The sequence below is a fragment of the Leptonotus elevatus genome, chromosome 19, assembly GCF_054856555.1.
Source record: "Leptonotus elevatus isolate MCC_2025b chromosome 19, RoL_Lele_1.0, whole genome shotgun sequence".
Lineage (NCBI taxonomy): Eukaryota > Metazoa > Chordata > Actinopteri > Syngnathiformes > Syngnathidae > Leptonotus > Leptonotus elevatus.
Window position 1 is genome coordinate 8,327,125 of NC_141257.1, and position 27,536 is coordinate 8,354,660.

Consider the following 27,536-nt stretch of genomic DNA (forward strand, 5'->3'; position numbering starts at 1 on the left):
TTTTAGACTGTGTGTGTGTAAGTGGGGAACAGCAACACCTAAATCCAGCATGTCACGCCCGTTATCACAAAAAGTGAAATCTGTGAAATTGTAGTTAATTAATTACAAACGTTTAGAGTTTACATTAGCGAATGTTGCACTTCACAATTTAGACGTGTCAAGAGGAAAAATATGCTATTAAGATGTAAAAAACAAAACAAAACTTTTGAGTTGAGACTTGGAATGCGACCAAGAATTTATTGATTATGAATTGAATTTATGATGCTGAAATTGTACACAACTGTAAGCGTTTAAACCACAGACCTGACACAAGATCTAAATTTGTGCTTCCGAATTCTTCACGCGTCAAATGTTGGGAGTTTAAATCGCAAACGTCACAGGATATTTAAACTGGAACCTTTGAAGTCTTCACACTTGGAAGGGTTAGAGTTAATTCACATTTTGGAATTTTTCACACTTGAAAATTTGGCCCAAAATGTTAATACAAGTTCAATCTGATGATGTCACACAAGATGAAAATTTGCACTTGGACCAAATATTTTGGGAAACAAGTTGCTAAAGTTGTACAAAACTTTGTTTAATTTGCCAGCATCATGCGAAATCTAGAGTTCAATAAACCTGAATTCGCACTTGGGAACTCTTCACACTTTGGAATTTGTCCAAAAATGCTACGGACGAATGTGTTGCTAAAAATGGAGAAAACTTGGGAGTTCTCGGCTGCTTTTTAATCAATATGACAGCATTCCAGTCAGGCTGCATGTGTTTTTATTTACCTGAATAGCTACAAGTATAAGAATATTTAAAACACACACACACACACACACACACACATACAGGGGGATTGCTTGATATCTACACAAAACATCATCACAACAAAACACACACAATAAAGTATAATTCATTTTTTTTAAATAAAAGTACCACAAAAACAAATTGTACCAACACACTGTACCAATTTCTTTTTTTTTCCCTCCAGACATCTGATTGGCTACTAGCTCAAAGCATAGTGACAAGCCATTGGACGATGCCGTTTGCACACATACATCAGTGCTCTTATAATAATAATAATAATAATAAAAAGGACAAATAGATGCAAACGCATGATATTCCCGCAGGTAAAGCTGGGTTAAAATAGTGCTTTGTAGTAAATATTGTGCTACTATACACTTAAGCGTTAACATATTGAAATTGTGCAGAGGAAACAAAAACAAAATACTGTACCACGATTGTAGACATTGTGCTTCGATGCCATCAAGGAAGCGAAGACAAAATAACGTACCGCAACTCCGCAAGATCACGTACAAATCGTCTGCGTTGATAATTGGCAAGAATAGCGTCTGTACAAGACGAAGTCGTTCGAAAGTCAAGGTAACACGTACCCAAGGTTTTCCGTCTATAAAAGGGCTGGAAACCTCTGAATTTTTTCTTCTGACAGGCAGGCACACGTTCACATTGGCACGTCGTCGTAAATAAATAGCAAAATTCACAGGAAAATGCCCATATGGGACCGCCGGGAAAAATTAGGTAAAGGCATCTATGATGCTACTGAAGCGCTGCCCCCATTGTCTGTGGGACCTTAAATACATTGCTAGCATGTAGCCACCTAGCATCTTGAGCCAAGTGGGGCGTCTCTAAGAAATCTCTAGAAAGGTGAGAAAGTCACGTTTATGGAGGTTTGGTGCAAAAGGGTGAGTTCTCAGAAGTGTTGGCATGTAGGGTGGGTTCTCAAACGGGTACCACCCCTGAATTGAAACTCACATTTTTGGATGGGTCCAAGTAAGGATGGGTCCTCAGAGGTTCGTATGTTGGGTGCATTCTGGAAGGGTGCCAGCCCTGAAGTGCGATAGATTTTTAAATTTGAGATGAATCCTCGAAGGTTGGTGTGGGTCCTTGAAGACTGGAAATCCTGAATTGGGACATAACTCAAATTTAAGGGTGAGTCCTTGAAGCTTGCCACCCCTCATCACAATGCAAATGTTAAGGAGGGCCCTCGGAGGTTTGGTGTACAGGGTCAGTTCTCAAAGGGAATTGTAACTCAAATTTTTATTTGGGCCCATGTTGGTGGGAAGGTTGGGGTCCTTGAAGTGTGCCAGCCCAAAGGTGGGACGGAACTCAAATTTAAGGCTGGATTAGTGCAGGTGGACGGGTAGGGTGGGTCCTTGGACATTTACACATCCCTGAATTGGGATAGAAATCAAATATAAAAGGTGGCCCCTGGACGATAGGCACCTACAGTGGGTCCTCAAGGGTGCGCCATAACTCAAATTTAAGGATGGATCTCCAAAATGTGGGTCTTCGGAGGTAGGCCCTCGAAGTGTGCTGCCCTTAATTCCAACTCAAACTTGAGGGTGCATTCTCATTGACAGGTAAGCGTCCTTGAATGGTCCCTGATTGGGACGGGACTCAATTTTTGTCTTTGAAGGTTGGCACATAGGGTGGGTCAGTATAAAGGGTGCTGAATGCAGATGCTCTTGATATGGTCACAGGTTTGTGTTCTTATCTGAATGGCATGCCGACATCTTTTCACAAATCCTCTCCAAATCCGCACTTGCCAAGGGAACATTCATAATTCTTCAAAATTCTCTGAAATGCAGCATGTGTGGAGCGATATGTCATCCGGAGGTATTTGCTACGACTCGGCGGGTATTAGTACCAATGACAATCACCCTCCCTAAGTGTACCAAAACGTGCCGACTAGCCTACAAGAGGATGATGATGATGATTGGTCGCTCAAAGGCGAGACATTTCCCGACCCAGACCCAACTCCCCCACGCTCTCGTAGTCTGGTTCTGAGCTGTCCGCGGCGGGCCCCTCGTCCGAGCTGCCCCCAGTCTTTGGGATGTGGATGCTCTCGTAGCCTGGGTCTGCGCCGTCCTGTGCGCCGTCCCCCGCCGGCTGGGCGTAGACGTCCTTCACGCTGGCGTAAAGATCCCCGGAGGACCCGGCCGGAATCAGGCCTTTGAGCTCGGCGATGCTGCTGTAGTCGTGCTCCTTGTCCTCACGGGTCATGCTACCGTCCTCCACCGTTGTTCTGTCCACGTTGGAATACTTGCAAGACTGAAAGACAGCATTTGATAGATTAGCCAGGTAAGGAACCATATTTGGTAATTTTGCTGGTTAGCATGTAAAGAACCACATTTGGTGCCTTAGCTGCTAATCAAACCTCTTTAGCAACCTAGCGGGTATTTGTGACTTAGCATGTCAGCAGATTAGGAACCATATTTAAATGGGACAGGAACCAAGCATATTTAAAAACGTAGGTGGTTATTAGTAGCCGAACTTTATTTGGCAACTTAGCCGCATTTTCTCCGCCAAGAAGTGTATCTCACTACTTTGTTCCATAAAGTTTAACCCGGTTAAAATGTGTAAACGCTTAAAGTCAAGACGGGTGCGTACGGTGGACCCCTGGTGGGTTCCCGCACCTCGGAGCGTCTTGTCTGATCTTCTGTCATCTTTTCATTGTTTGGTGCTCGCCTTGAGCAAAGTGCTTCCGTCTGGGGAATAAGTGTGAAACAGTTCACGTTTGGGGAATCAGGGAGTATTTTCTGACAGCACCTTGTTGTGGATCTCCGGAGACGACGGCGAGTGAAGCTACGTGAAAGCAGCACAAAGTGCACGTTTATAACAATCCTCAGGCTACAAAGTCTCTCAGGAAGCAACGCTAATTTACCAACTCGTTCCGACACTTTGTTCCGTCGGACGAGCGCTCGGAACGGCTGGCGGAGGAGGATGTGATGATGATGGATGGCGGCGCGCTTAATCGGCATTTTAGGAAAAACGACGTGAGACCCGGCGGTAATCCATCACCGCGTCTTCAGGCGGAGTATTAATCAATACGCTTATGGACACATGATTACTTTTATGGATCTGCCATACAATCTGTAGTTGCTAAAGGCTTTTCCATTTGGCTTTAATTGGCCTGCCAATTAGGCAGAGTGACCCCTCCACCACGTCATGCACCGCTGAGGCGCAAGTGTCGTTTCAAAGTGTTTCTCTCTTCTAATTCAAACAATCAATGGTACCGTTTAGCAGGTGCACAAGGAACCAAAATTGTCAATGCTGGAGATGAAACCTTTGAGCTAATTTAGCCAGATGGCAAACATTTGGTAACTTGGGTCCGTATGGGGAATCATATTTACTAACATACTTTCTTTTACTGGACTTTGAACGTTTCCACTTTACGAGCAGGGAACCATTTTTTGCTAACATTGCTAATCAGACAAGGAACCATATTTGGTACCTTTGCCATTTATCAGGCAAGGAAACATAATAATGTTTTTAAACTTGGTAACTTGGCTCTTGATATTTGACAAATTCCATTTCATCAGCAAAGGAACCATGTTTGTGAATTTAGCTATTTTGCAGAAGGGAATCATATTTGGTAACATGCTTGTACAGTATGTACAGTACACAAATTAAGTCATAGGATTATGAGATGTTGCTTATATGTATTAAGTGGACACAAAGACATCATGTTAATGACACTAATCGGATTAAATTTAGCTAGCTGGACAAGTCATCAGGTGTCCTGATGCCGTCCATGCTGACACTCGTTATCCGCACTTCCTGTTTAGCTCATGTAGCCTAGCGTAGCATGACAATAACAATGCCCGCATCAGCAAAACATATTTTGTTGAATAGTGGAAGCAGGGACCATGACGACGGCCGTCAGGTGGGTCAAACTCATTTTCTAAAAAGCCCGCGGGCACATCTCGAACCGAGACGGCGGGCGAGCGGTCTCTCCGTTTGTTGACATTCGATAGCGATCGGGACGCCGCACGTGCGTTTACTGTCGCGCCGCCCGAGGGCATTTACATACAGTGCGGCCATGCCGGTGCATAAACCGAGGACGCACCATCATCCATCATGGCGGCGGAATAACTGTCACCGGGACGAATAGCAGCTGGCTCTCTCGCCCCACACGCACACACACACGCACACACACAAATGATCTGACAAGACAAATCACCTCCTGGTTGTACGCGAGTGTAAACCGCAGGAAGCCGGAACCACTCAGGGTTAATCTTAAATCAGCCCCGCGGGGGGGTCTACATGCAGCACAATAATATGCAAACATGCACATACGTACACTGTATACGTCTGTGTGTGTGTGTGTGTTTGTGTATGGGGGGTGTAGAGCAAGAGCCAAAATTCCTGCTGACTGGACGAGAGGACGCAATATTAGGTACACCTGAACAAAGACATGCAAAAGCAAACCTGCTGTTTAAATGACGATATGCCTCTTGTTATTCTTGTTGTTGTTTGCAGCCGTGCAGCGTGGAAACAATTACCCACTTTAGAAACATATTTGGTCAATTATGTGATAACTAACAAGCATCATTGGCAACGTAGCCCTTTTTTGGACAAGGAACCATATTTGGTTACTTGGAAAAAGCAAGAAAGCATGTTTGCATACTTCACCCTTTCGTGGGCAAGGAATCATACTTGGTAACATAACGTCTTGGGCAATTAAGCACATTTGGTAAATTAAGTGAGGAAACATTTTTGGTTACTTCGCCCTTGACTGGACAAGAAATCATGATTGGTAACATAACTAATTGGCCAAGATAGTATATTTTGTAACATAGTAAATTGGGCAAAGAACCATATTAGGTAGCATTGCTATTCAGGCAAGGAAACATTTTGGTTACTGATCCCTTTACCGGCAGGGAACCATACTTGGTAACATAACATATTAAGCAATAAAGGTCCATTTGGTATTTAACTCTTAACGGGCAGGAAACTATCTATGGTAACATCACTTTTAGAGTAGGAAGCATATTGATAACTTAGCCCTTTTATGGGGTAAAGAACCTCCTCCACTTATCGTACTTGCACAAGTGGAGGAGGGAAAAGTGAATGGCGGTGAACAGGAAGCATCTGGCAAAAACTTTATTTGCATTTCAAACGGGGACTTTTGGAGTTTTACGGTCGCATGGGCGCAGCGTGGCCGTAAAACACGGTAGCAACACGTTGTCACCTTGTAAAGTGCTAACGGCTCACCTTCCCGCTGTGCAGCTCGGGCCCGGCGTGTCCATTCATCAGCGTGGGCTGGTTGTCGTTTTCATCCAGAACTTTCTCCGGTAGCGGCGGGGGCAAATCCTCGGGTTCCTCCTTGAGCCCGGGAGATGGAAGCCCACCGCCGCCGCCAGCGGCGTCTTTGGACCGCCGCTTGACCTCCAGGTCGGCGCTGTAGCGGCTCTTCTTGTTGCGGTCCACCGAGGCGTACTCGGGCGTACCGGGGCTCGCAGGTACGCCTGCGTGGCCGTTAACGAGGGGCGGAGGAGGGGGGGCATCGGCGGGAGACGGGCCGGCGGTACCGTTGGGGAGACCCAGCTTCTTTGGTGGGTCTTTGAGCTCCTTGACTGTCTCATAAAGTGAATCCTCCACGCTGACATCACGGGATGCTGTCGACATGTCTTTTACCACCTGCATTTAAAAATATATATATATATATTTAAACAACAATCAGGTACTGACCACCATTTTGTCATGACTGTCAATAACATTTTCACTTTTTTTCACTGTCAATTAAGACATTATAAAAAATTTAAGAAAAAAAAGTTTTAAAATGAAATAATTAATAAACATACAGAGTAGCTTTCTTAAATATATATATAAATTTCTTCTTTTTTTTAAATTCCCCCTCAACATTCACATTGAATGTTTTTTGTTTAATGAATGAATGTGCTGTACCGACACATAAAAAAAAAATCTATACAGAAATAATAGGACGCGTATTTAATTTTTAGCTTTTTGAAAAAAATCAAATTTAAAAGCAATTTTTAAATCTTGCATGTAAAACGACCTAGTTTTTAATCTTAAAATGATCAAATAGAAAAAACATATTTTTCTACTTAGACATATTTTACTACATCTTGTAAAATATTTAAACATATTAAAAACATTTATTTCCACATAAACATAGCCAAGAATAATAAACAAAAACCCAATAAAAATGATTTGGCAGCGATCACTGACCTGTTAGTGATGTCCCCAAAATATTAAAAAACACATTTTAAAATAAAATAAAATATATATTGTATAATTCCAATAATTATAGGGAAACAAATCAATACAGCCTTTTAAAATGTAAATGAATAACCTCAAATAAAAAATGGTGTATTTGAAATATTTTTATCTATTATATCTAAAAATATATTATACTGTATGTAAACAATTCAAAGTAGTGACAAAAAACTATATATTTTTTTATTATTTGTAATTATAATTTAAAATATTGTATTTACATTTAGATTTTTTAAGTTTTTTTTACTTTATAGACTCCAATGCATATATATTGTACGTTGTAACGTTGCTGTATTACCGACCTCGTACGTGCTATCCCCCGATGTGGGCGGGGCGCTGCCCCTGACCAGGGAGCTGCTGGGCGGGATGCTGGGCAGCTCGCGTCCCTGCGGACACTTGGAGGACCTGTGCTCCGATTGGCTGGCGGGCATCTCCTCCGACGGCTGCGGGCTGCTGGCTTGTGTGTCTGTGAGGACTTCACAAACACGCAACACAATTAAGCTTCCGGCTTCCCGACTATTCGTAGTGAGGCGCCGTGACGTACTTGTACCGCTGGTGAAAGGTCCGTTGTGAGGGCTGCTGGCGCAAACGTCCGTCACCGGACTGTCGGCCGACTGGCTGATGGTCTCTTTATCCGACGTCTGGAAAGGACAAAACGTCGTTATCCCATTAGTATGCATGTGATTTTAGCATTTTTAAGATGAGATTGTTAGCTTTAAATAAAATATTGTTCTCATTATAAGCAAAGGCAGGGTTTTTCGTTGTAGCCACTTTCCATATACCTGCGCTACAGTGGCTGCTGGGTTGTTCTGTGTAAAAGGTAAATGCAAATAAGGCTAAATGTCAGGCCTTCTATTACAGCTGTGATGTCACTTTGACAGTCTCAGCGTGAAAGTGGCTAATGCTAACACAAAAGTCTGCGTTAAAACAACCCTGAAACTCAAGGGCATTCATCCTGCTTTTTTTCTTTGTTTTTCCTGTGGTCTCGTTTCTAAACAAACAGGTGAGAAGTGCCAGCCTCTGCAGAGTTAAAAAGAAATCAAACAACACGTCCTCCTCTTCCTCCGCCTCCTCATCAGCGAGAAACGCACACGTCAGGAGTTCGCATGAGGACGAGGGAGATCTTTTTTTGGTCCTTGTTTATTACCTTCTGCAGAGGGGCAGGCGCACAAGACGACAGGCTGGGACAAAAGCGACACCCAGTGGACGAGAGCGGTCATTGCAGCGCCACTCTCAATGATGTCATCTTTTAGCTCAATCAAGCCACACATTGTTGACGTCTCTTTTTTTTTTATGCGGATTTATGAAGAGGCAAAATGTCAATGTGACGTCATGTGTAATTATGTGGATTTAAATATAATGTCACTATACAGTATAACAGAATTTGTAAAATCTTGGCAATTTGGGGGAGGGGGGTGGGGTGACAGGTAACTTTTGGCTGAACCATCTCATTATTTGTTTTTATTGCTTAATTTTTTTAATGACTGTGCTAATCTGAAATGCCTTAGAATTAATTAAAATTTTATTAAATTTTTTTTTTGGGTCTGACCATGTTTTTTTTAATTTATCTTGATTTAATATACATTTATATTAAAACAGTTTAATTTGAGCATTTTTCTATAATTAAATATATTTTCTTTAAAAAATCATTTAAATTTAACATATTCATTCATATTTTTACTTTGCTTGTAAGATAATCAAATTATTTTTTTAAAAAGTAAAACATTTAATTGAACAATTAAGTCAAATTAGTTGATTTATGTAAAACAATAACTCGATTGGATGTAACTTATTAAATTAGTTCACTTTTTTTTTGTGTGTGTGTGTCCTCACTCCATCCATGAGATCAACTCTGTCTCCCGCTGGATGCCTAATGGTTGCTTTCTTCTGCCTGCAAAAGAAGACAAAACGGAGCATTTTTTAAATCCGAATTTTCAACTTGTTAATAGATTATATACATGTGTGTGTGTGTGTAGCTAACGTGCCAGACGAAGACTCCATCTCCCATCATGCATTGCACTCACCCGCGGCAACTGGTGCACAGCAGCAGTAAGACGGACAGTAGCAGCAGGGCGGCCAGGGTGCTGAGGGTGACCACCAGGGCCAGCTGGGCGCCATCTCCACCCACGCCGGTGGCGGCGCCGCCGACCAGCCAGGCCGCCGCCCGGCCCCCCGACCCCGCCCCGACCACGCCCGCCTCCGGCCCCCACCACACGCCACTCAGCACCGGGGCCATGACGCATCACACCAGAGCAGGAGAGCACATTGGACAGGCGCCACCTACAAAACAAAACACACTTTGCATTTTTTTCCCAAGTAGTTAAGATATTAAATACATAATTGTACATTATTTGGAAAATTTTAAGGGGGAAAAAACAAATGAACAAAGTTTTCATTGGACAGTTATGATATTCATGTCAATTAAAATACTATGATTAAATTTGTAATAATAACTATAAAATGTGTTTATTATTCATCATTATTTCTGAAACATAATTAACAAAAAAAATCAACATTTTTACATTTGCTCATTAAGCTATACAGTCACACTTTGAAAATATTTTTTTTTTAAAAGGTTTAAATTTTCTACATTTTTATAACATAAAAAAGTAAATTATTTATTTACTGTAATTAGTAAGCAAAAATGCAAAATGTATTAGAAATTTAACATAGTACATATTAGTTAAAATGTGTTATTATTAATTTTTGACTTCATAAAAGTAATTTTTATTTATTTATTAAGCGATTAAAAAGGATTAAAAAATAATGATTGTTGTAAATATTTCATGAATGTTTTTCCCGGAATATTTCTCACGACAAATGTAATTTAATAAATGATTATGAATTATTTGTTTTTTCATTCACAGATGTCAACAAAGTAAAACAAATATTGTAAAAATACATTTAGAACATCTTTATTCTTCCTCCTGCATGGATATATAGACTTTTATTTTAAAAACATGCATCTGTCATCCTTTGTTAGGACAGAATTTAATTGCATTTGTTAACCGTTTTCAAATAAATGCACACAGTGACAGTCCACGCACTATCGTGTACTTCATCCTGATGGGGATCAAAGTGATGGTTATGCAGCAGGTGGCAGCAGAGATCAGCGTTGCGGTGGCCCAGAGTGCACTTTTGCTGCAGTGAGTGCAAGTGAGTGCATCTGCAGTCCTTTTGACTGTAAAAACGCTTCCGTACGTATGCGAGTGTCAGAGAAACCTTGAAACTCGGGTACGATTAGTCACGGGGAATAACTATTCGGAGCTTAGCACTTTTGTCCTTGGAGTTGATGCGCTTGGCGGGCACGAGTTATGACACTTCCTGTCCTTGGTGCGGGCTGTGTTAGTAATGTCGACAGGTTAGAGTGGACTAACGTCAACTGCATGTCCGAATTGCATCAGAGGTGGGAAGCTCAATTTCAAGGTCAAAAAAGTGCAAAATTGTGGGGAGATTTCTGTTACGAAATAACTAATGCCTACATTCTTGCATCTTCAATAAAGGGAAAAACGTCTGGAATTAACAATTAGCCACTGAGGGTTGATTTGCGATTGAGAATGACAGTCTGTTGCGGCACTGCGTTGCCACGGCAACACTCTGGGATTAAGCCGTTAACACTTGTTTTTTTGTTAGCATGTTATGTTGCTGTCCTCCGTATATACCACAGTGTCCACTTGGCCCATAGTCTCCTCTTGGATAAAATGTGTCCCGTTCTCCTTTTGTTGTTTTTGTGGTAAATTCAGTGCGGCGTGGTTTTTGCGGTTTCTTGTTGTACTATTTTGAAGTGCCGACAAATAAGACTGCTCTCAGTGTCCTCTTGGATAAAAACGCATTCCATTTGACACACTGAAAGCAGCGTGCTTCTGGCAGTTACCCGCCTGGCCAATCTGTCACGGCAGAAAACAGATGATCCACACACGCTGGTAGCCATCTTGTGCCCTGGCCCCAATGAAGGCCATTTGGCGGGGTAGGGGGCGGGTCGGAATAAGACAATGCCGGCAAACGTAAACATGGCCCATGTCGAACTGGTGGTCGGGAACGTGTGTTGCCATGGCAACCCCCCACCCTGGCGGCGCCTCTGATGATTTCAGTGTGACAAATGGAGCTGTCCTCCCAAAAGCAGGAAACAGGATAACTGCATCATTCAACCACGCTCGTGTTACACTTATGGATGAAAGTAACTGGCGATGCATCCATTAATAAATCAATTTGTCAATTGGGAGGCTGGATGAGACCCCTTGGGTGATTAATTATTCATCTATGTGATACAATTTTGGAAATTTGCTAGTTTTCTGTCCCAGGGTCCGTGAAGAGACACTTGGATGACTTTGGACTTTTATTATATTTTCATGCGCCAATATGGCGGACAAAGGTGATGAAAGGATGATAGGACAAATTCAATATTAAATGGAGGACAAATGTCAAATTTTTACTCTCCAAAATGAAGGCCAAACGGCAACTTGTCTGCTTCAAAATGGAGGATGAACGCTTTAGTTGCACACTCCAAAATGGAGCACAAACACTGTATTCTCCTTCCACAAAATGGACGACAAGTGGCACATTTTCACACTTGGAAATGGATGCCAAAAATAGAGGACAAATAGAATATTTTCTTCCATTTTCACTTCCTTGTAGCCTCGCACATTTTTGTAATAGTTGTCTAGGTTTCACTTGCTGTTCCCCAAGTGACCCCCGGGGGCTGCAAAGCCTAAAGGAGTACAAATCGAGCGCTTTTGCCGCATACAGGAAGTGGCCTGACTTTGGCAGGGTGTGTGCCGCAAGTAAATAAAAATGCAAAATACAGATTGACATGCGCACCTATTTCCTCTTTTTTCCTTTCTGAACTTGACTATCTTTATTTTCCCACCGCTCGCTTTCACACGCTCCACTTTCAGTTCCGTGCAACATAAAACAAAACGAAGTGTCAAACTAATTATACACAATCTAACAACAGAGAAGAAAAGAAGAGTAATTGTTGTGACATTACATTGGAAGGGGGCGCTATTTTGTACACATGTAACATAACAAAGGCTCATCCTTTGTGAAAAACAACAAAAAATTGATACAAAATCATGCATCTTAACTAAATCACAAAAAAATTCATTTTCATTCTGCAGATAAAGCACTCCCGCCTGCCTCCTCCCCTTTTCAAAGGCGGGGTCGCAGCACTGCCTTTTGCAGCGTGGAAACGCCCGACTTGGTCAAGATGCCAAACAATTAGCAGTCGTCATAAAACTTCCTTGTAGAATTACATTTGTCACGGCATATAACACGTGACATGACAATCCTTGACACTGAACACGACTTTGAAAGCGACACGGATCAGGCTGCGATGAAAAGCAAATCCAACAGGGGGCGCCACACCAAGATTAACTTTTGCTTTTTCTTCTTTTTTTTTTCTTTTTTTTTAAAGCTGCTTGAAAAAGTCATGCATAATCCTCCCATGACTGATTTCCTTGAAAACGGGGGAGTATAAATCCAGCAATTTGTGAGGGATTGCTGCGGCGGGAGGACGCCCGAGCAACTGTTGGGCCTCATCAGGATAACGACACCCCGGGGAATGTGCCGGTTTGGGGATGGACGCCCTCAAAAAGGCCCTGCGAGGAATGCCAGGAATGTTGCCTCACGAGGGGGGAAAACATCAATCTTGCATGTTTTTCTTGGAATATTACAGTAAAGGCACTCATTCATCCAGAAAGTATGTTCCCAGCATGCCGGAGGGGACGCATTTATGTGAAAATGTCAAACAAAGTCAAAGAGAAAAGACAACACAGAAGTTGGAAGAAAAGCACAATCGTGTGTAGCTAGTCAAATATGACACTTGAAAATTAATAAACGAAAAACATCCCCACTACAGAAGTAAATAAATCTCTACCAACAGGTGGCGCTATTTAATTCAACCATCAAACAGATATAGGCGGTACAGCTAATAAAACATAAGAAAAATCTTGTGAAGAAAACAAAGCCCAAAAATCTCCATGGCAACGTCATCAGCGGCAGCAGACCGGTGCTGTGTCTGTGCATCGTCAAGCAGCTGTTGCCGCGGGTTACGGGGTTGCTAGGGGGATGGAAGAGGAGGCTGGCATCCTCATCCTCATGTGCCGCCTCGCATCCTAATCTCTTTTTTTAGCCCCTTTTGTGTCATGTCCCCGTGAATGGCCGTTTGTCCCGCCCTGGCGGTGAAGGAATGCCGCTGGCGCAATTAGCCGCGGGAAACATTCAAAGAGAAAATGAAAAGTGATACCCATTGGGCTGTTATTATGGCACACGGTGGACCACTAGGAATGGTAAAAATGAAGGAGAAAAAAAAAGGCTTCTTGAGACTTTTTTGTGCGTCGACTCATAATAGACATTTCTACCAAATTCTATATTGCTTAGTCAAACTGGCTGAATTATTGTTGACTGTTGTTATCTTCCAATATTGGTATCATGGTCTTGTATTAATTTGATCAATACTAAAAGTTGCTCAGTTGTTCAATGAACCAGTTATTGATTTAACATAATGCCGGCCGATACTGTTCTCTGGTTGCAGCCAGGTAATGGAATTAAGGACGTGAGTGTTAAGCACAGGTTTGTAGCCTGTAATAATGTTAGGATTACTCAGCGATTACTGTGCTCCATCGTTTTTATAGGCTTAGCGTTTAGCGACTAGCGTACATTTTGCCAGCTAACATGGCCGATAATCGCAACGCTAGACAAACAATTAAAAGCCAGATTTTCGTTTGTATTATCGGCACTAATGTTACATATATTTTTTTAAATATTTTATTTTGGCTCCGAATACACATTCTAATTGATTAATTGTGAAATAGCATTTATTAGTTGTCTGTCAATGGGAAGCTAGCCAAATGCTAACACGTGGCTAACCTGAGTCAAATAAAGCCCAAACACAGAAGGCGAGTCTTTTGTTTTTATAGACTGTTCGATGTGTTCCTGCCTAGCGACTAGCCGTCAACGTTGCAGCGTCGCTTCGCTTTGAAATGTAGCGGTCTGACCCATTTGCGGACCCCAAATCCGCCCCCGCACCCCTCCGCCTGGACTGTGGTAATCCCCCGGCGACCCAGAAAGTTGCTTGCAGAGCAGGTGGCAATGTGGGAGCTGCACAACAATGGCGGCAGCAGGGGTTTAGCATCACGTTGCACATGATTAAAAGCCGCCCCGAGAAGATGAACAAGTGTAATAAGTCAAAATTGGAAGGAAAGTGTTAGTTTCCAACATTTTGGAGTCTGTGTATACAAACTTTTGATATGGGGTCACAAAGCTTTTGAAGTAGAGTAGTTTTGGCAGTTCAAAACATTTTGGAGCTTGATCTCGTCAACATTTGGAAACAACAATGGCGGCCAACAGCCTTCTGCTTTTCCGTAAATATTTAGTGCAAATTACCGTATAGATTACAGAATGGAGATTTATGGGGCCTTTGGTGGCTGAACATGCTAGCATTTGTAAAACAATGCCAAACACCTTCAGTTTGTCACAAAACATTTAGCACAAATTGCCAAATAGAATGTCAAACATTTAAGAAAAAGAATCCAAACATTTATGAGACCTCTTTCAGGAAAATGTAAAGACTTCAAACATGCCATTTTGAGCTGTCTCTTAACCCATTTTGCAGCCTAAACATGCTAACATTGTAAAAACAGCCCTTAAATGGAGGGTGTGGTGTAGGACTGGATGCGAGACGGCGTTGCGCAACATCAGGGACAAATGTGATGTGAGGTTTGTGGAACAGCGCTGCGATTGTTTGGGAAACACGGCCGGCGCTGCAGTGGGGATGGGGTGGGTGTTTCGGGATTGTCTGCGGGGTTATAATCACGCCATTGCTTCTGTCTGCTGGACAAATGAAGGGAATGAACAGCTGGAAACAACTGGGAACGTCTGTTGGCGCGCGGCTCGGTGTGTGTGTGTGCGCGCGTGTGTGTGTGTGTGACAGGCTACGCAAAGTCATTAGCGGTGTTCCTTTCAGTGTACAGTGGGTTTAACGACCCGGCAAGGCCACACTAAGTGATTAGTGTGGCGGCTGTGGGACACTATTGATCTTTGCATACAATATGTACTCTGTGCGTGTGTGTGTGTGTGCGTGTTTGCGTGGGTGTGTGTGTGTGTGGAATGTGGAGCGGTGACCATTTCATTTATAGACGTGAGTGAGAATATTGGGCCTGGGGCTGGAGCTATCAAATGTTTTTAGAATCAAGTATTCTACCAATTAACCCGTCGATTAATTGGATAAAAATTGATTAGGCATTATTGAACAGCAATATAAAATGTTATCGTGAGGTGCAGGTTTTATTTCTACTTGAGGTCCTTATCTTCATGTTTTACACTGTAGTATCTATATAGTTGAATGTGTGTAGCTTTAAGAGGCGGGGCCGAGCCCGGTGAGTGACGTGGGTGTCAGGAAATGAGAGCGTAGTCAGCTCTTTTTCTAATCAAGTTGTTCAATTAATTGATTCAGAGCTAACTGTAGATTGTGGCTAGCGGACATTGTAGAGTTTTAAGTTTGATGGTAAATACAATTTCTTACAAACTTGGTTCAAATCTGATACCGATTTGTCGGTCTTTGAAGGCTACCTGGAAATAGCAAAAAATGACAGTAAAATAGCCCCTTTAAACCAAAATGTCCAACTTCCTGCGTCTTTTCAGGCTTGCCTTCTCCAGACTTTTTTGTGGCTCGACTCATGAAAGACTACCAAATTTAATTTTACAAGGCGAAAATGACTAGGTTATTTACTGCCACGTTTGCCAGATTGACCCTAAAAATTGCCTTCTCCAGACTTTTTTGTGGCTCGACTCATGAAAGACTACCAAATTTAATTTTACAAGGCGAAAATGACTAGGTTATTTACTGCCACGTTTGCCAGATTGACCCTAAAAATGCCCCCTTTGAACCAAAATGGCTGACTTTCTGTGTCTTTTGGAACATGGCATGCATTCTTGAGACTTTTTTGTTGGCCTGCTCATGACAGACATACCTACCAAATGTCATGTTACTAAGTCATGTTGCTATTTTTTGGGTGTGTTTATTGCCACAAGGCCATGTGTGTGTGTGTGTGAGAAATTGTGTAAACTAGAGCATGTAAATGGGAGGGAAGCCGTGTTGGAATTCCCCCACTGTCTCTTCCTGCAATTTTGCATACAAAAGCAGCAAAGGAAGTGAATATAGTAGCGGGCATTTATTGTGAGCCCGCCCGGCAGGCAGGCAGACGTTTTCTCATTTATTCAAATCAAAAGGAACAATGAAGCAGAACCGCCGCTGACGACTGAAAAGCAATGAGCGGGCGGGAAGAAAGCGTCACGGGTCAAAGCAAAGCATCGGAGTTGTTCAATAAAGCATCTAAGCCGGCAATTAACACGAGCAAATCATTGTTTCGCGCACGCTTTTGGTCCATTACGAACCCTTTTAATTAAAGGCCGAGCATGTGGCGGGAAAGGATTGTTCGAAAATTCATCCTCCAGAGCTGGTTTCACATAGCAACGTGAAATCTGCTCGGCATGTCTATCGTGAGTGGCTCCACAAAAAGTCTTAAGAGGCCATGCCTGAAAAGACACAGGAAGTCGGCCATTTTGCCTCAAAGCGACAACGTAATGTAAATGTCCTGGTGTCTTAGAATAAGACAAGACTGACTTGTCCAAGAGATGCTGCCAAATTTGGCTACTCAACAGATGGACAAAAAATGAAAGGGCAGAGAAGAAATTGATATTTTGTCATTGGGTAGACCGTGGCGGGGAACTTTGACGACGCAGGAAATCAAATATTTTGATTGGGAAAGACCATTTCAGGGTCATGTTGGCCTTCACGAATAATCCAACTACTACGGAGCGTGGCGACAAAGTCAATGTCTCGCCATGAAACATAAAAAAAAGGATATAAGAGGAAACAAATGTTTTAGACTGAACACAAAGCAATGTTTGCGTCGCTGGTGACATGCTTCCAATCGGATTAAGACACCAGGCGGGATTTTGCTGTGTCGATGGTCGTGGCGACTTTCCCTCACTCTCTCTCTCTCTCTCTCAAGGGGGAAATGCCGACTCAGCAGGATGTCTTCCAAAACGGACCAATCGCCTTATTTCCCGTCTGCTGAGATTCCGCCGTTTTTTTTTCCTTTTCTTTTGAAGACAGCATGAGGTTATGCCCATAAAACTGTTTCAGCTCTCCTGACAGCCGAGGTACTGGCCTCCATTTTTTTAGCCACATTTTTGAACCTCTCCCAAGGGCGAATAGGTAATGTTTTAATTACTGCGTTGCATTACGCAACCACTGCAAAGCCCAATTTTCAAGTAAGTCCCATAACTTGTTTTTCATTTTGCCGATTTGAGTCACCTCAGATCTTAAAGACTGCTAACATCTGACATTGTTATTTAGAAACCACAATGCATGACATTATCTCGACAAATGCAAACGAGATGTTGAACCATTTTGTCACTTTTGATTTGAGTCTGGATGGAAATGCTTTGTTGTTCTGCCAACGTTGCTTGTTTGTTTTTTGTCATAATTGCAGCTTCTTACTCAAAAGGAAGTATCCCAGATGGATATTTGCAACGTTTGTTTTACATAAAGCAGAAACTCACAATCCAATATTTTAATTGGATCCCATTCAAATTGTCCATTTTACATTTATTTTGTCATCGCCATCAAAAACAAAACGGAGCCGTTGAAGTACTTTACACTTCCTGCTATTTTCCAGCCGTCATCTTTTTGATCACAGGAGCTTACTTTGGTGAGAGTGCTTGTTTTTTTTTTTGTTTTTTTTTACTCGGTGAGTGCCTATGTTGATAGAAGCTCTTATCCAGCTGAGACAGGGGCGGGTAAAATGATCAAATGTGTCCATTTTGCGATCCGGATTAGACGCGGGCCTGATTGCAAAAGGCTCAGACGGCGGCGACGTGCAAAGGAAGGAAGATAAACAGAGAATCGAGACAGTGGATGAGAATGCAAGAGTACAGCAAAAAGTGGCTTGTTGAGGAAGGCGAGAGGCCTTTCACTTCCTGGATGCTTGACCCCTGATGTTATTCTTAGATTTTCGGGAGGGTGAAAGCTTAACGGACTGGGAAGTTTTGTGGTGTCCTTGTCCTTGATTTGACTTTTTTTTGGGGGGGAAGTGAAATATGTGAAAAATGTTTCACTATTCTCGAATGAAGCCTTCAAGAAGAGCAAGCGGACACTTTGACAACGTTCCCAATTCCGGCTTTGGGGGTGGGGGGGTGGTGGGGTAGTCCCGTCTCACAGTGAGAGCTTTACTCGAAGATTAATTTAGTGCTTTTCTTTTCTTATTATGACGGCTTGTAAGAGGATTTTGACAAGCGCTTAAACTGCGTATTTGTTACACTTTGGATTATTTCCAGTCTCTGGGTATTGATTTTGCTGTGGGAGCGGAGCTCGCCTTGTTGCCGGGTAACTTTTAGACCAACTCGAGCGCACAATAAATATTTTTCTGTTATGCGTACATTGTTTGACAGATTTGGGAATGATCAATTGATTAATTAATTGAATTAACTCTTGCAATATATCTCTAGTAGAACAGTAATTGTGCTAATGAATACAACTTGCCTGTCATAAGCTCCCAATCTTATGACACGCGTATCGAAACACTGGTTTGACCGTATGTGTCAAAATACTCCGCATACCGTCCCACACTCGACATTTTTGAGATGCCGGAGCTTCAAAAACATTTCATCATATGCGCTACAAGACCAAGTGTGTGCAGGGGGGCGGCGAGGCGGCGAGGCGGCGAGGCGGAATGTTCCTTCCCCTCGTTCCGCTGGCGGTGCTGATGCGGCACTGACATTCGTACTGCAGAGATGTCATCCTCTGACAAAACACGAGACAGGAAGCCCTCTCTGCTTTCCTCATCGCGGTGCCTCCTGCCTCCGAAGGGGGACTCTTGATTTCCCAGAAGAGTGTCCCCGAAGCAATCTCCGCTAATCGCATCCGGCGATTTTGCTCGCCGTGAACACACAGCGAGTGAATGAATGTAAGCGAGCACGGCGCAGGCAGGAATGCGGCCAGTGTACATCAGGACAAACGGGTCTTGTTTGAACAGTGCCGCGTTGTCGACGCCCAAGCCGTTTGATGTGGCGTTTTTGATGTTCGCTCGCCGCGCGTCAACCTGCAATCGCCGCGGCTAATGTTTAACGCACGAGGTAAGCTTTCTGATGGGACCGCGTTTTGTCGCGGGTGCTCTGAATGGGATGTGGGAACGCTTGCCAAGAGGCCTTTTCCGCCGCCCGCCGCAAACGACCAATCAATTCTCGGAAGGTCAGCAGCTCCGGCGATGAAGATCAATATTCTCTTTTTATTATTACAACCGCCCTCCCTCCTTTTCATGTGTCTCATCAGTCACGCTTTACGTCTGGTAGCGTTCTCCCGGCGAGCTCGACTGATTGAATTTGCGCTTTTCGTTGATCCCAATTTGTGATATTTTTCCAGTGTCGCTGCTCTGCGTGACCATGGAAAAGGAGGCCTTAACGGAGCAGTGAATTTGCAACTTTCAGAATTAGCGACGGAAAGCAGGACTGCAATTATTCTCATGATTATCCCACCGATTAGTGGAGGAATCGGATAAAAATTATTCAACTATAATACCGCTACAAAATATGCATGTGAGGTGCAGGTATTATTTTCATCCATTTGGGGTCGCCATCCTCATATTCTACACTGTACACTCTAAAAACAGTTGGGCCAAAAATAACCCAACTGTGGGTCAAAAATGGACCGATCCTCTACTTGGGTCTGTTCGACCCAACTTTGAGTTAAGAAATTGATCTTTTAGTGTAAAACAGCTCATAAATATTGGTCATATCCAAAACCCAGAAAGATGGGTCAAATTGATCCAATGGATCAAAAATGGACCGGTCCACTTTATGGGACCAATATTTATAAGTTGTTTTACACTAAAAGACCAATTTTTTAACTCAAATATGGGTCAAATAAACCCAAGTAGAGGATTTTTGACCCATAGTTGGGCTATTTTTGACCCAACTGTTTTTACAGCGTAGTATCGGTGGCTTTGTGGTTTTAGACGGTGGAGCCCGTCCTGGTGAGTGATGTGGTAGGCCATAGCCAGTAGCCACCATCCTGCTTCTGATACAAGAGTTTCACAAAATTGCCATATCAAAGACACAACAGTCAAGACGGTGATTTTCCGACCAAGTGAATGCTAGGGTTAAACTTTAATACTTTTATTTCATATAGCATAGCATCATAGCAGTGTGAAATGGACATTTCAACAAGGACAGTACGGCTACGTGCTAGAATTATCAGCAAAAAACGCCTGAAACATTAAAACATTTTTTATCCTCTTATTGAATCGGTTTCCTGGATTTTCTGTCGACCAGTCAACGGAGTGCAGTGTGACCAGCTCCACCATTTGTACGGTCAAAAAAAATGGGCTATTAGGGATCAGTTCTTAGGACTAAGTGGAAAATTACTGATCAATTAAATAATTTAATAAATAAAATACAATTGAAATAAGTGTGGGTTTTTTTAAGGCTCGTCTCTCTCGTTCTAAATGATCGATTCAGATTAGCACCAACGAGCATTCACGTCACACTACACAACAAGTCATAAACAGCAATAACAATACGTTGACGCCAACTTGTGTTGGCACAGCACGACAGCAGCTTTTGTGGGAAACTGGTTCCAACGAGGGAAGCCCATACCTGCGACAGGTGCCAAGTTGGGTTTCCTTGAGAGAGGTATTGTTTATATATGTTCTATGTTTGAATGGAGCAATAAATCTTCCTGGCGCTTCCCTTGAGATGTGCGTGTGCTCAGGGTCATTCTTAAACAAACACTGCGCTGTTAGCCGAGCTACAACAGAGGACGAAGCGCTTTGCTTGGTTAAAGCTTGAAAACGTGCGTGAGCTCAAAGACATTTTAACAAGGCAGAGGCGGATTATCCTCACCTAAAGTACTTTATATCTCCAGAATGGTATCAGGAAGTACCAAAAAGGCATCTTAGATGACAGAGTGAAAGAGTATTTGCGAAAATTGACTGTATCGGAGATGTAACAAAAGATCTAGGATTTCTCCGCTTTTGCCCATCACACCAATCTTGCCAGAACATTAGCTGATGAACTTTTCTCATTTAAATGAATGGAAATGCCCTTAATCTGAAAAAAAAAAGGTTAAAAAATGTGCACAAAAAAAAAGCCTTTTTAGATTAGTGTAAATAACTGTAAAAACATACTGTAGCCTCCAACAACTAACTAATATTAAAAGGTCAGACGCCTGCTTCAATGAAGTCCACAACCTTGGAAGGACACGAATTGAGGAAACGCGTGCTCATTTGCCAAACCAAAATCTTGGCTCAATGGAACATTCTTGGAAACCTTTGCTCCCTCTTAACATACAACAGCTGCAATCATAAGTTACCAATCATTTATTTCCATGCCGGCATGATCCGCATTCCCTCGAACTGCAACATTCCCTGCCGTGCTGTCATTCCCAAATCATTCTTTTGCACCAGTCGTGTGCTGCTTGACCAGCACAAGGACACTCAGTTGCAAAAGCGACAAAGTGCAAATTGTGTGCGCTTGAGTCGACTTTTTTTTTTTGGGGAGGGGTGGGTGGTACTACTGCAAGGGAGATGAGCTGCCAAGAGGCATGCAAGGAGGGGGGAGGTGTCTCCATGCATTGGAATAACCGGGATGACTTGAGGACATCTCATTTAGAGGGAGAGAAATACACTATTATTTTGAAAATGCATTAAAAAATAATAGCTGAACACACTGCATCCTTACCAGCCACAATATTAGGCACACCTGCACTTTGTGACAACATCCCATATACATGTTCATGGCAGGCAAAGATTAAAACCCTTATTTTTGTAGTGACACTCTGGTTATGTCCTGCTGTACTGTTACTTTCAGTATTGCAGGTGTACCTAATTAAGTGTCTAGTGTGAGTGACAGGTCTCCCGCCCACATACATGGTCAAAATGTAAACACAAGTGAGGTGGGGGCTAGGGAAGATGCGTTCAATGTCACTGTAATTAGCAGTCTTTTGTCATTCATAATGAGGAAACTGGCAACAAGTCACCGCGAAGGCTTGACAGTTTAATAATTCATTTCGACGCCTACATCAAACAAAATATACGCAGCTATACAACTTAAAAACGTAGCATTTGTTACCTCACGAGGGTCTTCCACGAAGAAGCTTCCCGCCGTTCAAATGCGTCGTCGCTCCGTTAAGTGTCCACCCGTTGTTGTGGTGTCGGGTCCCGGAGTAAAATTGAGGTGTCGTCGTATCGGTGATGAGGCTGTGGCCGTCTTCAAACTGCGAACATTTCTCCAGTGCAAGCGAAAATCGCTACCGCCCGCCGCCGGTACTGCTGCCGATGCTTCTGCCGAGTGAGACCCACTGCTGCTCAACCAGCAGCGCGCTGCCTTGAGCCGGGGAGCGAAGCAGCCAATCAGGAAGGGCCTTGCTACCGCAAAGGCTTGTGGGTAATGGAGTCTTGAAACAAAAAGAAACGTTTGTGTTTGACAACTTGCTTGCCGTTTTCTTTCTTTCTTTCTTTCTTTCTTTCTTTCTTTCTTCCTTTCTTTCTTTCTTATTTTCCTTCTTTCTTTCTTTCTTTCTTTCTTTCATTTTAGAATTAATCAAACAATTATTTAATCAAATGCATTAAACATTAACTGTACCTGTAATTTTTAAATAACAAAATAAGTCATTTTTAATTATTAATAAAATAACAGTTCATTGTCAGTTTCAGTGATTGTGTATATTATTTTACCAGTAACTATAATCAACCAATTAATTAATACAATTTAAAAATACTCAAATACATGAAAAAAATATATTTTAATAATAAAATAATAAATAATATTTGTTTCTCCTTTTGAATGTAATACTCACAATTAATGTAATCAACCATTACAGGTAAAATAAATAAATAAATAAATAAAACATGCTAAATATGTAATAATTGTAAAACTATTTTAATAAACGAATTATTATTTTCATAATTTTTTTATGAAGAATTTCATTTAGGGGTGTTAAAGTACAACTTTTTATTTACTTCCAATATGATACCATTATTGCAGCGTAGAATGCTGTCTGATACTGATATTGATCTGATACGATATAAGCAGGAATGTTACATGCTTTTATTTATTTTATGAATATGAAATGTTAGAAGAGACTTGACCAAGTGATACTATTCAAACAAAGAACAGTAATCAGCAAAAGTAGGTATGAGAAAATATGACCTGTTTATTCCAAACTGTACGAGTGCTAATATCAGAGATTTTGGATGTAGACTGATGTTATTCGGTGTATTTTTGCAAATAGACATAATTTTTATATTAAAAGTCATTAGCTCTAGCCGGTGTACCTATATTGTGTCAAGGAAGTTCACGGTGTGTTTGGCTATGGTAGTTGAGGAAACATGCATAGAACAACACATGCTTTCTGCAGTTGAGTCCAGTTTGCGGTCGAGAAACAGATGGAGAAGTCAGAACGAGTTTTGACTTCCTCCCCGCTGCGAGTGTTTTTCGAGGGCGTGTGGTGAACAAACGTGTTGTTATCGTGCCTACGGCCTCCTTCCTGAAACACAAATGTGACCGCCGCCTGTGACAGTTGGACAGTGGAGCCCAATGCTGGCTAAATTTAGACGGAGACTCCAGCATTTCCTGGACAATCAAACACACACATTATTTGAGTCATTCTTAAGGCTTGTACTGTAAGAGTGTGGCGACATTGTGGAACAATAAATGCTCAAGGGGGGGCAGGATGACCTGAAAGAACGGACTGGCTATTGTTTACATGCAGCAATTCATCCATCAGGGACTCTGCCACAGCACAAATGCTATATTTGTAATTTTGTAACATTGATTGTCTCCAGAAATGAGCCCACCCCACCAAAAAAAAAAACTCAGACGCGTACCTTGAGAGGAAGAACATATTTGTAATCGGCTCCACTGCGTTCGATTGATGTGAAATCCGACATGCTTGTAAATCAAAAACCGATGTAAAACCTACGCTGTAAAATGCACAGGTGGTCGGCCATTTTGTTTGAATTCATTTTGTGTCTGTTTAATGATTTTAAATGAAAAATTAAACCTATTTGCATCCGGCACTGATGCCTCACATTGACATGAAATCTGGCATGTGTGATCATCATAACAATAAGCAAAAAAAAAACTGTCAAATGGCCATTTTGGTTTGAAGGTGCCATGTTATAATTTGTGAGAAAATGTTTGCATCCGGTACCAGTGTTTCAGATTGACATGAAATGCAACTCATGCGTTTACCACGTCATCGTTTATCATCATGATGGGATGCACAAAAATCAATCAATGCACAGGTAGTCTGCCATTTTGTTTATGCTTGACAAATGGTGACATGTTTTGAATTCTTTTTTATTTTTTGAAGTGCTTATTACAGGAGGCTTGCCTATTTAATTAGGGGCTCCTCCTTTATTGACTTAAACCTCGTCCATGCTCGCTTCTCTAATATTATTTTGGTTTAGGGATGTTTATCACAATCAGGTGCCAGAGCTGCTGTAACCACAACACATACCACACAAATAGTGTCCCTTTGAAGCAAGAAAATCACCTGGGCGTTATGCCCTTCAAAGCGGGTTATTTGTAGCAAGCGTTCAGGGACCGAGTTCAAGTATTGGCACAGGCACAAAGTGCTGGCACTACCCTCTTTGAACAGCCGTTTCAGGAATTGAAACTCAGACTATCCGCCCGATAAACAACCAAATGAAAGGTTAGTGGGGCATTGCAAGCAAATTAAAGTAATTATGTGTCGTTCAATTAAACATGGAGGATGGAATGATTATACACCTTTGGTATTCAATGACAACATTTGTGTGTGAAAAGGGACACATGGGCAAGGTCATTCTCAGAGGTGGCCAAAGATGTTAAAATGTCTATGTAAAACACGTAAAATTATTTATTTAAAGAGAATGATCAATTTTATTTTATTGTTTTGAAATCGTATCACTTTAATTAACCAATGATTTAATCAAATGAATACAAATTATGTATACATGTAAAATACTTTATTTTAATAATCAGACATCTTATTTGCATTTTTTGATTACTTAATGTACAATTTAATATCTAATTAATCATGTTACACACTAACTTGGTACATGCATATTTAAAATAATTTTTAATAAAATAATTCATTATTTTAATAATTTAATGATTCATGGAAAAAATCACGCAACTGTACATGTAAAATAGTTCGTTTTTATATGTTTACTTTTTATGTTTAACTATATGTGGGGGTCAATAAAGTATTAGCCTATATTAACATAAACAAACATATAAAATACAATATACAGGTGAAAATATCGTACTTTGGCCACAAACTTAAATCCATATTTGACATAACAGTCCCCATTGTTTATATACGGTATCGTTGACGCGAACTTATTGCTTGTCGTCTGGCGTCCTCTGGCGGCTCTTTCGAATATCGCGCTGCTCATAGCATCCCTTCCCTTGGGTGGGGTGAAAGGTGAAAACAAACATGGCGGCCCGCGGTAAAGCGACGGTGGTGCTGAAGGCGGTGAAGAAAATCGCTGTCCAATTTTGTCCGTTCGAGGCCAACGTCCGGTCGACGCGGTAAGACGTGCGTGGGTGAATTTGGTGCGTTTTGCGCCGTGTCTAATAACGCAAATGACAACTTTTACGGTTTCTCCGCGGATCACCCCATTAGCATTTTGCTAATTAGCCATTTCTAATGGCACTTTCCCACTTTGTTTGTGCAGTATGCATATAAAACGGTAGTCACATCCGGTCTAAACTCCTAGCCGTTTTATTTAGCTAAATAAGTGCCAACATTGTGTGTAGTTAACGTTTGCTAAATTCTACTGATATCTTAATAAAAGCCAGGTTAGCTTAAATGTGCCACTATCGCAACGGATTGTATGTATGTTATCTGAAATGTGTCTTGGTCGCCTCTTGTAGGGAATTCCTGGTCGTGGTGGGCTCGGAGAAGGCCAGATCGACCAATTTAAACTGCGAGGTGAAAGCCATTGTTAAACATGACGAGTCGGAACCTATTGTGGATGTCACTTATGGTAAGTTTGGCTAATTTATTTGCATTAAATAATAGGTGGAAACTGTAATTTAAGAAAAAAAAAATGAAAATAAAACATGCTGGTACATGAACAATCATAACAGAACGTTCAAATCGAATTGCCCATCAATGTCACAAGATGGCAGCAAAGCACAATTTTTGTTTAAATGAAGCTCCTCAACTGACTTTGACTGTTTGTTGGTACCAAGATGCCATAAGATGGCGACAGAGTGATACTTATGTATAATGGAGCTATTATGCTACTAGGCTAACTATTTCATTGTGTTCACAAGTGAACCAAAACAAAAAGTTCTTCAATGATGCATGCAAGTAAAAATAATAGCCACGTTTTTATTTTGATTTACAATGAACTATGAACCAATTATTTAGATCTCCATTTCTTTTGGAAGCCCAACGAGAAGCAAGTTACCCCTGCTCGTGCAAATGCTGTATGACTTTTTTGTAATGAGTCATTTTAGGAGCGAAAACACATGCATCTCTGCCATAGGTCAACAGCGGCTCGCCGGCCTATTGTGTGCGCGCTGCTTGACTTTTACTCACACTTAACTTTGTCCGGCCATTGTGTCATTGTCCTGACGAGATCCTCCTGCTTTTGTCTTCCTCCTCAGTGGACGGCGAGAGGCTGCTGATGAAGGGCGCCAACCTGACCAGCGGCGAGATGCTCAGCGCCTTCCAGGCCCGATGCACGGCCAAGGATCGCCAGGCCAATGCTGCAGCCAAATAACAGTCAATATACTCTGTGTACATAACTGGATATTTATAATAAAATGTGTATGATTCGATTTTTTTTTTGGTTTCTCCTGTTTTTTCACCCTCTCTGAAAAGCCCATCAATAAAGGGTCACGTTGCTTAATATGCTTGACTTGGGTGTGTGGGGGAGGTCTTCAAATCATTTTGGGAGGACATTTTGCAAGCAATGACTTTTGAAACACAACTTCTTTTTTTTTTAAACACTGAGAAAAAAAGTTGACTTAACAAAAATGACTACCTCTCACCTAGTCTCACCCTCGTGTCTATTTGTGCACTTAAAATAACCAACTATTAATTGTATTGTAAGGTTGAAGCAGCATTAACATTTATTTTTTTTGTTACCATAGAATCAGCAATTTTATCGATTTGAGTTTATTTCTCAAGGCAAAATGTTATTCATCCGTTTGCTGTTTGATGGCTTATTTTATGTTAAATTGTTAAATTTTTTATATATTTAAACATGTTTTATGTTTTTTTGACATTTCCCCCTTATTTTCACATGATCCATAAACAACAAAATGATTCAAGTTACTGGGAAAAAAATTTAAGCAAAAAAAGTTTAGCCATCAATAACGTGAAAGCAATCAATTAAAATCAGAAAATCTTTTTTTTTTCCCCATGTCTTCATTTTGAGGTTATATTGCCCAGCCCCACATCCAACTACATGTTTTGAACAAACCAGTCAAAAATACTCGTATGT

At 41.6% G+C, this 27,536-nt stretch overlaps 2 protein-coding genes across 2 annotated transcripts; one reads left to right on the forward strand and one right to left on the reverse strand.

Moving 5' to 3' along the window:
* Window positions 1-748: 748 nt before the first annotated feature.
* pag1 (phosphoprotein membrane anchor with glycosphingolipid microdomains 1) lies at window positions 749-22,406 on the reverse strand. Its single transcript, XM_086063448.1, has 7 exons — window positions 22,159-22,406; window positions 9,054-9,309; window positions 8,863-8,920; window positions 7,574-7,670; window positions 7,332-7,504; window positions 6,004-6,429; window positions 749-3,057 (listed from the first exon to the last, which is right to left on the reverse strand). Exons 2-7 carry the CDS (start codon window positions 9,263-9,265, stop codon window positions 2,731-2,733), a joined length of 1,293 nt encoding a protein of 430 aa, XP_085919574.1. The 5' UTR covers window positions 9,266-9,309; window positions 22,159-22,406; the 3' UTR covers window positions 749-2,730.
* A 3,077-nt stretch (window positions 22,407-25,483) lies between these two features.
* mrpl53 (mitochondrial ribosomal protein L53) lies at window positions 25,484-26,870 on the forward strand. Its single transcript, XM_086063106.1, has 3 exons — window positions 25,484-25,608; window positions 25,954-26,066; window positions 26,695-26,870. The coding sequence occupies exons 1-3, from the start codon at window positions 25,514-25,516 to the stop codon at window positions 26,808-26,810; spliced, it is 324 nt and encodes a 107-aa protein (XP_085919232.1). The 5' UTR covers window positions 25,484-25,513; the 3' UTR covers window positions 26,811-26,870.
* The last annotated feature ends 666 nt before the right edge of the window (window positions 26,871-27,536 follow it).

Bases quoted from the DNA above. Each gene is read 5' to 3' on its own strand.
- pag1 (XM_086063448.1), bottom strand. From the start codon at position 9,265: ATGGCCCCGGTGCTGAGTGGCGTGTGGTGGGGGCCGGAGGCGGGCGTG. The intron at 6,430-7,331 runs GTCGGTAATACA...TTTTAAATGCAG, and splicing joins CGGGGGATAGCACGTACGAG to GTGGTAAAAGACATGTCGAC. The intron at 3,058-6,003 runs GTGAGCCGTTAG...GCTGTCTTTCAG, and splicing joins CCGAGCTGCACAGCGGGAAG to TCTTGCAAGTATTCCAACGT.
- mrpl53 (XM_086063106.1), top strand. From the start codon at position 25,514: ATGGCGGCCCGCGGTAAAGCGACGGTGGTGCTGAAGGCGGTGAAGAAA. The intron at 25,609-25,953 runs GTAAGACGTGCG...CGCCTCTTGTAG, and splicing joins GCCAACGTCCGGTCGACGCG to GGAATTCCTGGTCGTGGTGG. The intron at 26,067-26,694 runs GTAAGTTTGGCT...CTTCCTCCTCAG, and splicing joins TATTGTGGATGTCACTTATG to TGGACGGCGAGAGGCTGCTG.